The sequence below is a fragment of the Arachis duranensis genome, chromosome 9 (assembly GCF_000817695.3).
Source record: "Arachis duranensis cultivar V14167 chromosome 9, aradu.V14167.gnm2.J7QH, whole genome shotgun sequence".
Lineage (NCBI taxonomy): Eukaryota > Viridiplantae > Streptophyta > Magnoliopsida > Fabales > Fabaceae > Arachis > Arachis duranensis.
Window position 1 is genome coordinate 35,440,616 of NC_029780.3, and position 10,674 is coordinate 35,451,289.

Here is a 10,674-nt window from a genome sequence, read left to right on the forward strand (position 1 = left end):
GCATGGCACTATATCTCTAGCTGGCAGAAAAGGATACATCTAGGAGGATGTGTCGGGTTGGCAATTATAGACTGACAAGTGATATCACGAGTTAATATGGAAGACATTTGTCATATGCATCTTCTACTTGTTTGTTTGCTTTGCTTAATTTCTGTTATGCCTAAATGAAGCACATGTTTACTTGCTAATTGTTGTAATTGATGTATATGTAGTTTACTTGTACTTTACTTGTCTGCATCACTTGTGTTTTCTATTGGGATTGAGGAGGCTCAGTAGGCGGTGGCGATGGGATCGCATGGAGGTTAAGTTGGTGAAGGCTGTGGGATACAGCGATGTGATTAGTACTAGTTAGAAATCTCCTAAGTTTAGATAACCTGTTTATTATTTATGGTTTAAGTTATTATTTTGATAAGCTTGGATATATGTTTGGTATGAAGCTCTAGGATTGCCTCTGGCATCCCGGGGTCTTACATCTTACATTACTAGGTACTGTTACCATACTGAGAACATCCGGTTCTCATTCCATACTTTGTTGTTATTTTTCAGATGAAGGTTATAACCTACCTTGGTGAGTTACTTGATGGTGACAGAGTGGAGGATCTTTATTCCATTTTGGAATTTTTTTTATTTTTTAGTAGTTCTCTCACTTTTGTATTTATATTTGTCTTAGAGGCTTACTTTGAGAGAAATATTGTATATACTGTTTTACTTTCACTACAACAAATATGGGTTTTTGCAACGCCAAAATCTGCAATGCCTTAAAACCGTTCTCTTAGATAGTTTTAGACAACAGTTTTTTATAGTGTTACTGTTGAAGTTCAGTTTTCATCATTTTGTAGTAACAAAATAAAACTGTTCTCTTTGACTATCTTAAAGAACGGTTTTATAACCGTTACTAGAATTTGTTTTTAAACAACGGTTTTTTAATGTTGTTTAAATAATTGTACAAACGATACGCTTAAAAATCGTTGCCAAAGTTGCTACACTTTAAAACCGTTCCCATAGATGATTTTAGACAACGATTTTATAGTGTTGCTGTTAAAGTTTAATTTTTCATTAAGTTATAGCAATAAAATAAAATTGTTCTTTTTTACTATTTTAATGAACGGTTTTATAACCTTTACAATAATTATGTTATTAAGCAATAATTTTTTAATATTTAAATAATTATGTAAATTAAAAAATACATATAAAAATAGTTCTCTGTAAATATTAAATTAGTAAAAACTCAAAAATTATTGTTATAAATAAATAACAAATATTATGAGCTAGATTTTGGAAATTTTTTATTATAAGCTAATTTTAATTAATTTATTTATTAGAGACTTTGATTTCAGAAATTATTTTATTAAAGATAATTAAAATAAATTTTGATAAATTGAATTTGAAATAAATTAAAGTTTTTACCTAACTTTACAATTATTGAATATTTTTTTGTTTAAAATTTAAAATTTAAATTTTTGTAATTTAATACTTTAAATTTTATAAATAAAAAAAATTAAATATATCATCTTATAATTTTAAATGAGAATACATAATTGAAGTCAATTAATAATTTGATACAATAAATTCCTAACTCTAAATTCCCAATGCCATTTTACGCTAAATTCCCACATTAAACAAAGAAACCCTAATTTTTCCTATTCCCCAGCCCTTCACCCCCTTTTTATTTCAACGCATCCATGCACAGCAGAGGAAGAGAAGAGAGGAATGAAGTCCTTCACGTCGCTGTCAGATCTGAAGCCGCCGAGGATCCTAACGCTGTCGAAGCTGTATTGTCGCGTCACCGTCGCTGTGCCTCGGCCGAACGCGTCACACCTCGCTGCAGTGATGTCATTGCTATCGCGAGGGAGAACAGATGTGTGAGGAATGAAGCTCGCAGGGGAGAAAGAAGACGCCGCCTTTACCGCCAGCACCGTCGCATCAGATCTCCACTGTTGCTGTCGAAGGTCCGTCACCATGGCCGTGGAGAGGAGCCACCGTTCATGCTTGTCGCCACCAAAAGAGGAGCCGCTGCTGCTGTCGATTGTCACTGGAGAACACACCGTCGTGCCTCTGATCGCCAGAATCATGGACCGGAGGGAACAGGGATACCTCTTCTGTTGCTGTTGCTTCGTTCTTTTATTGTAAGCCGTCTCTGTTTCCAATTCTATTGAATTCATTTCTGTTTTCGATTCCATTGAGTTTGAATTCTCCATTTTGCTGTAACTATGGTCACTATTATTAGAGTTTAATTGATTTGATCTCTATTTTGATTTGAATATTGATTTGGTATAATGCTACCTGTTTTGGTCACTGGTTCTTTGAGTTTAAATGATGGGTTATCTCAATGATAATATTCTAGGTGATTGAATGATGAAACTTTTATCATTTTGATTTGGTAATTAGTTCTCTGAAAATATTGTTCTGGTTTTATTTTGATTTTAATATTAATTTTATATTGATTTAGTATAATGCTGTGTGATATTGATTTGGAATTGGTTCTCTGGAAATGCTATTTTTATTTTAATTTGATTTTAATATTTATTTGGTATAGTGCTATTTTGATTTTGATTTGGTAATTAGTTATCTGAAAATGCTGTTTTGATTTTGTATAGGTTTTAATATTGATTTTAGTTGATGCTCTGGTTTGGTCATTGATTTAAAATAGAAAAATATTACCACAATTATGAAGATTTGTATATGGTTGATTGGTTTAGTGGCTTCTACTCATGTGTTGTTATTTTGTGTCTCTTTGAACTGTTCAAAGCAAATAAGTTTGATTTTGTTGTTAATTTTTGGATGTCATAAATCAGAAAAGTGTTTTGGTTCACTAAGTATAGTGAATTTGTCTATTTGTGCCGGTAGAGAAAAGAGAAAAGAGACCACGATTGTAGATGATGTTGAAGAGTGTGGCAGCTTGCAAAAAAGGCTAACTAAGAAGGGAAAAACACGTTAACTTGCTTCAATACCGATTGATATATTTCTTCAACTTAACAATGAACCTAATGGTGAAGAGCAATTGGATAAGAATGAAGGAGAGAATATAGAGGATCAGGACAAGGATTATATTAATTCAACTGAGGTTGAGGTCATAGACAATACTGTGAAAGGTAAATTTTTTGTATCCTTAAAAATATTTTATGACATTATTTCTCTTTAAATTTACTGCTGTAAAAGATTTATGTATGATGATTTCTTTGTATAATTAGGATATATTTTAATAAATAATTTATTGAATCTATTCATTGGTGGGGGTGGCAGGGTGGGTTGAAAAAAGTGTTTGTTGAGCATGATGATGAAAATGATTATATGTGAGGACATGGCTTTTTGTTATTTTCATTAATAAGCACGATTAATTTACTTGAATTGATTAATTTGACCTATGCTTTTAATAAAATCAAGACTCAAGTTAAATAGCAAAACCCAAACAAGAAAATCAAGACTCAAGTGTTAAATAGTTAGTATTTTTTAGCAGTTGTGAGAGTCTGTGACCTTTACTTGGTGCACTAGGCTATAAATAACTCTCTCTATGTAATTGAGGTGTAATTGCTATCATTTTTTTAAATAATAGTTCAGTTTACTTTCACTGCAAACTATCTATTTTTTTAGCTTCTGCATCTTTTCTATTTAGTCCTAGTTCATTCTTTTTTTCTTTCTTCTTTAGAAAAGTTTCTAGTTGCTTGTCATTCATTGAATTAAGAGAGAAAGCCTTCACAAATGAGGCCGATATCAATTTAAGCAAAATAAATATTGCTCATAACTTATTATAATATTTTTAAGTTTTCTTTATTTCAATTTCACACTTCAGTTCACGTAAAATTATTATGTTTGCATAGCTGCATATGGTAGGCTAATTCCTCACACACGCACAAGTTCACACTTCAGTTCCGTATATATATTGCTGCATATAGTGGGCTATTTTCATATTACAATTTATATTTTCTAATATGATAAATCTATCACTGAAATGAGATCAATATCTGAATAGGATCTGAATAGGAACAATATTTGAATAGGATTTATACTCATTAATTGTACAAGAAAAGGTACATGTACATACTATGATATGATATAAGAAAAGGATCTTTTTGACTCTTTTACACTTTGACTTTATTTTAGAAGTAGATTCAGTTTTTTACACTTTGACTTTAATTTTAGAAGCATATTCTAGTTTCCTACGCAGCTGGAATAAATCATTAGCAATAGTGAAATTATAGAATTGTATTCATTTGGCTAAATGGATGAAACTATTTTTTTCAATTAAATATATATAAATCAATAAGAGGGATGGTATATAATGCTAAAAATATTAATATTTTAGTCTCTTTAAATATATTATGGTAATTTTAATTAGTCTCTTTGTATAAAGACAACAGTAAAGAAAACACGAGGACCAACACAATGCTTGAAGATTCATGCAAGACAGTTGAAACATAGAGAAGAAATTACTCTAGATATTGAAGGAGAAGCATTTGGTCCTACTGAAGAAGCTGTAAACAACTTGAGCAAATTTTTGGGCACAGTGGCAAGGAATTCATATTTTTGTCCATTAATTTAGACAAACTGGAAGGGGATAAAGATAAAGAAGCTATTTAAGAATATGTTCAAGTGAGAATATTAGTCTTGTTTCTTTTAAAAACTTAAGGAAATGTACACATATTTTATTCTTACTAGCAAATAATATTTGTATTTTATATTTGTGTTCAATTATTTTTCTTTAGTGACTTGATTCAAATAGTTTATATTATTTATTGACACTAGATAATTAAAAAATTAAAATTAATTTCATTCATGAGAAAACTACTATTGTAAATAAAGAATTATATATTACAAAAACCGTTGTTAAAAGTTACAAAAGACAATGGTGATAAAACTGTTGTCAAAGATGATTATAAAACGACAATGGTTTTAAAATTGTTGTCAAAAAATGACACCAATGATAACGCTTTAAAACGGTTGTCTATCCAGTTATGGTTTTAAACTATTGGATCATGAAAGAGAACGGTTTAAAACCGTTGCTTATTGAGTAACGGTTCGAAACCGTTGTTTAAAATTTTCTTTCAAAACCATTGTCTATGCCAGTACCTTTGGCAACGGTTTTTTTGTTACCATTGCCTTAGGTAAAAAACCGTTGTCTTTGAGCATTAGTAACGACCGCATATACCACAGGTCAAAACCGTTGCCAAAGCGTTGCCTAAAGTTTTAGGAACGATTTTTTGTAATATATAATTCTTTCTTTAGTGACTTGATTCAAATAGTTTAGATTATTTATTGACGCTAAATAATTAAAAAATTGAAATTAATTTTATTTACGAGAAAACTACTATTGTAAATAAAGAATTATATATTACACTAGCTGGCTTAAACTCCGCAGGCTGTGGCTAGTACTTTATGACTATCCTACTTATATATCTATATGATTTCCTGATATCTTGTATCTAAATCTCATGCTTCGATTTGTGTAGCTTTGTGTGGACGCTTAACGCTTTTGAAACTCTGTTTTTGAGCTTAATCCTTCATCGGGCTTCTAGAATTATTATTTTCTTCTATACATATTAATGTATAAGCCTTAGGATTGTTCTGACCCTTGATTAGCCTTTGCTTTACGACATGGGGTAAGGCTTAGGGTAGTTAGGGTTTTACATGACTCATTAAAAATGCATGTAGGGTCGCGTTCCACACCCTAAAAGGCTCCTAAACATCAGATTCTTCAAGTATTTAAGAAGGGGATTCAAGAGAGAAGAGTAGGTAGAATTTAGGTTTAGTTTTGCTATGTTTTTGTTAGGTTTTCTGGAGAAAGAGCTCTCTCGTATCTCTATTGTCATCTTCTTCTAGTTCTCTTTGTGTTGTATTTCTATTTTCATTCTATTTTTATTTTTTTTATTATAATTCCTCACGAATTTTTTACTTTGAATCTCTAATTTTATTTTAATGAATCATTTTTCTTATGCATATTGTTTATTTATACTACTTGATGTTGATTTTAAGTTTCTTGCAATTTTGGTGATGTTAGGAATACATTTTAGTTAATTACAAAATTATATTTGAATATGTTCACCATGTGTTTGTTAAAATGCCTAGCTTAAGTTTAGAATAGTTTAGTTGCTTAGCTTGGGAATATGACCTAGATTAGTCTTTAGCCATATATTTTGACTTAATTAATTACGACTAAAGTAGTTGAATTGACTTAATTGACATAACTCTAACCCACTATCCATTTTATTCATGGATAATTGGTAGAAATTTGCAAATTAGATTTAAAAATCTTAGTAAACTTCCCCACTTATTACTGGTTAATCTACTGGAACAGCTTCATTTTAATTGGATATATGTTTGATTGAATTAGATCAATTGAATTAGTTAGATTATCTTGACTCTAATTGACTTCTCACATCATTGTGACTTATCACATCATTGTGTTTAATTGGTTGGGACTTAGTTGATTAATCAAGAAATTCCAACAATTGCTATTACTTCTTGATGATTGAATTGGTGGGACAATTCATTTTAATTCATTAACATAGGTAAATAGCAATCATAGATGATCCTAGAAAATATTCCTAAGCCAAGCTTAGTTGATTGCCTTTACTTTATTGCTTTAGTAGCCTTAATTTGCATATTTAAATTCTATTGCTAAGTTGTCTTATAAATTTTTGAATTTGGGGTCATATTGGTCTTTTCTCACTGGAACGTCATTATCTAACTAAAGAATATTTATTATACGCATGATAAACCCCCTGTTTTATGATAATTTTTGGATAGAAAATATAGAGTTTATCAACTTGTCTTGTATTTATTCACTAAGAATGCATGATATTATGATTTCTTCCTAAATTGTGCTTAAGAGTAAAAAAATATGCTTTTTAGGCCTTTAAAAATTAAAACCGTCAATTTTAATTCTCTTTTGTTCTATTCGATGTCATGATGTGTTGAGTGATTTCAAGTCTAATAGGGCAATAATGGATTGGAAGATGGTGCAAAAGCATGCAAAAGTAAAAAAAAAATAGAAAATTGAAAAATTAAAGATTTGGCTGCCATACATACACATAACCCATGCGCACGCATCTTTCTCAATTCATGCTTACGCGCATGTCATGCGGCACTTACCTCATTAATGGAAGCATGTGATCACAATTTTGGGGGCAATTTTAGGCCTAATTCAATTCCATTCTAAAGTATTAGAAGCCTAGATTGAAGGATGGGACACACACGCATCCAATTCCATCATTTAGACATTTATGCTATTTTTTTTAGAGTTTTTGTTCAGAGTTTCTAGGGGGAGAAACTCTAAGTTTTTTCTAGTTTTTTTAGGGTCTTTGTCAAATTTTGTTCTCAATTTTGAATTCCAAACTTGCTTAGTTACATTTTTACTTTAGTTTTGTTATTCTCTTACTTTAATTTCCCTTAGAATTTTTCTTCAGTCACTTTGTTATTTTTTTAGTCCATGAACATTATTAATTTTGAATTTCTATTAATGAATTGAATTTTTTATGATTTATATGTGTTAATTGAGTTGCTATTATTATAGTTGGTAGTAATTGGATTCAATTTTAATAGATTTTTACCATTTTATGATGTTTTCTTGTATTCCTCACCAAGTATTCGATGAAATGTTTACCTTAAATATGGAGTAGATTTTTGAATTCTTGGCTTGAAGTTGAGTAATTAGGGATCCTTGAGTTATCAATGTCCAATATTGATTGGTAATTGAGGATTTTTGGTTGATTTGGTCTCCATTAACGCTAATCTTTTGCCAAATTTGATTGGTAAGTTGATTACGATTTGTAGATTGAGATCAATTATGCCTACTTGACTTTCCTCCGATGTTAGAGGATAACAAAGTGAGAATAACTCTTAATAATTGCCATGTTTGTAGTTGATAACAAAGATAGAAAACCTAAATTCTCAACCCTAGCCAAAGCCTTTTGAGCATTTGATTATCATCCCTTTTATTGACTCTATTCTCTTAGTTCTTTAGTTTAATTGCATTGCTTTCTAGTGTAGTTGCTTTTTAATTGTTGTCATCTCAATTGCATGCTTACTAGATAGTCATTTACTTGCTTATTGATTTTACTCATTGCCATTTTATTATTGGTTGCTCTTTAATTTGTAGTTGCTTTATCTTTCTGCATTTATATCCAAAATCCCAAATTTCATAACCAATGATGTACATTCAATTGCAAGTCCAAAGAAGAACAACCCGGGATTAAAACTCCCAGTTATTTGATTTGACTTGTGTGACACTTTTCTAAACTTTGATTCTGAGTTAGTTACCTGTTTAGACTATACTTGTGACGTAATTAAGTTTCTAAGACTAGTGAAAATTCTAAGCCGGTGATTGGCTCGCGTCAATGCATCAATTTTAAAAGGTGGTGAAAACAAATTTGGAGGTTTGAGTTGTTATTGATAATAGGTTATTCGTTGTTTTGTTATAGATGCAATTTAAATTTCTGAAGTTCAGTAAGTGGTATAGTGTTATGTTAGTTCAAATTAGTTCATTTTTTCATAAGAAAATTATAAATATGAGTTGTTGAAAATGTTGAGTCAATTTAGTTCTTGTTTATTATAAAAAGTTTATTAGATTGTGTCTGTATTTCACCATGGAAGATGGTTTGAAAGATATAAAGAAGGTGTGCTTAATTACATTGATGGCAAAGTATACATGTTTTCTAAGTTAGATATAGATTTTGTTAACATCTAAGATTTGTGGTGATGCTTAAAGAGCTGGGTTATCAAGACTACAAGAAGATGTATTAGCTAGACCGAACTGCAAGTTATATAGAATATGGGCTTCACATTCTTAAGAGTGATAAAAAGATAAATGAGATGTATGGTAATAAGATACATAACTTAGAAACCGATAAACTATACTTCTACTTTGACTGCAATGTTAATGAGCCAATTGTAGTGGAATTGGGTGCTGATCTTGAAAAAGATCGCGATTTATCTAGCAATAATGGATATGAGAGTGCTAAATATAAACTTTACAAGCCTCCCCCACATGGTTTTGAGTCCGAAGACAACAATGGTTGTGAGATTTCGACACTTACGAAGAAGAAAACTTTGACGATTAGGAAGAAAATTGTGACAACTAAGACAAAAAAATTTTAACATCTTAGATGAAGCCTTTTAAACCATCTAGACTTATTACTGAAGATGTTAGTGTCTCCCAAGACCAAGAAAAAAAAGGCTTAAAAAAATATTCGGAGGACAAAAAACATGTTTTGTCACAACCTGATGGTGTGGACAGGGTAAAGCAGGGGTATAATTTTGTTGCTGATAGTGGGCCAAGTTTAACAAATAATAAGAATATTAGAGGCCCAATTATCAATAATGGGAGCCCAATGGTGAACCAATTATAAAGGAAGTGGATGGTGATGAGGACAGGCCATATGTCTATGATTTTGAAGCTTTCAACTTACCATTTTCCTATGATGATGACGACAGAACTAGATATCCATCTTTTGATAATGAAAAAGATTATGGAGATGTGAATTTTGAGGTGGGAGAAGTGTTTAATACAATAGACAAGTTTAAACGGACCTTGAAAGATATATTTGTTTTTTTAAGAAAAGGAGCTAAAATACTTAAAAAAAATAGTCGAGAGCTTTGCTTCTAGCTCAAAACATATCACAAAGAGCACAACTGTAATAGGAATTTGACAATGGGAAGACGATTACTAGAACTTTCATAGCAGCTAGAGAAAAGCTGATAGGTAATAAGATAGAGCATATGGCAAGGTTTGTGGCTAGTTCACTGAAACTTTAAGGAGTACACAGGATCCCCTGCCATTCAGTCCAAAGCACCACCAATCTTTGACAAGCTTTATATATCCTTAGATACATACAAGAGTGGTTTTAAGGTTGTACGTTGCTCACTTATTAAGCTAGATGGGTGTTGTCTTAAGGGATACTTTGGCAGGTAGTTTTTTATTGGCAGTTGCAAAAGATGCAAATAATTATCTCTTTGTGATTGCCTTTTGATGAGCGGATAATTTATACGCTTTTTGGCATTGTTTTTAGTATGTTTTTAGTATGTTTTAGTTAGTTTTTAGTATATTTTTATTAGTTTTTAGTTAAAATTCACTTTTCTGGACTTTACTATGAGTTTGTGTATTTTTCTGTGATTTTAGGTATTTTCTGGCTGAAATTGAGGGACTTGAGCAAAAATCTGATTCAGAGGCTGAAAAGGACTGCAGATGCTGTTGGATTCTGACCTCCCTGCACTCAAAGTGGATTTTCTGGAGCTACAGAAGCCCAATTGGCACGCTCTCAATGGCGTTGGAACGTAGACATTCTGGGCTTTCCAGAAATATATAATAGTCCATACTTTGCCCGAGATTTGATGGCCCAAACCGGCGTTCCAAATCAGCTCAAAACTGCCCGGCGTTAAACGCCGGAACTGGCACAAGAATGGGAGTTAAACGCCCAAACTGGCACAAAAGCTGGCGTTTAACTCCAAGAGAAGTCTCTACACGAAAATACTTCAATGCTCGGCCCAAGCACACACCAAGTGGGCCCGGAAGTGGATTTTTATGTCATTTACTCATTCCTGTAAATCCTAGGCTACTAGTTCTCTACAAATAGGACCTTTTGCTATTGTATTTTCATCTTGAGATCTTTGAATCTTTTGATCACGTTTTAGGGGCTGGCCTCTCGGCCATGCCTAGACCTTGTTCTTATGTATTTTCAA

General features: G+C 31.6%; 1 protein-coding gene across 3 annotated transcripts; it reads left to right on the plus strand.

Moving 5' to 3' along the window:
* Window positions 1–1,626: 1,626 nt before the first annotated feature.
* Window positions 1,627–4,646, plus strand: LOC107465420 (uncharacterized). 3 transcript variants are annotated; one of them, XM_052254664.1, is made up of 2 exons: window positions 1,627–2,126; window positions 4,352–4,646. In XM_052254664.1, exons 1-2 carry the CDS (start codon window positions 1,683–1,685, stop codon window positions 4,538–4,540), a joined length of 633 nt encoding a protein of 210 aa, XP_052110624.1. In that variant the 5' UTR covers window positions 1,627–1,682; the 3' UTR covers window positions 4,541–4,646. The 3 variants fall into 3 exon arrangements, with proteins under 3 accessions (XP_052110624.1, XP_052110626.1, XP_052110625.1); XM_052254666.1 differs by lacking the exon at window positions 4,352–4,646 and adding an exon at window positions 2,796–3,074; XM_052254665.1 differs by lacking the exon at window positions 4,352–4,646 and adding an exon at window positions 2,848–3,074.
* Window positions 4,647–10,674: the final 6,028 nt, after the last annotated feature.

Bases quoted from the DNA above. Each gene is read 5' to 3' on its own strand.
- LOC107465420 (XM_052254664.1), top strand. From the start codon at position 1,683: ATGCACAGCAGAGGAAGAGAAGAGAGGAATGAAGTCCTTCACGTCGCT. The intron at 2,127-4,351 runs GTAAGCCGTCTC...CTTTGTATAAAG, and splicing joins TGTTGCTTCGTTCTTTTATT to ACAACAGTAAAGAAAACACG.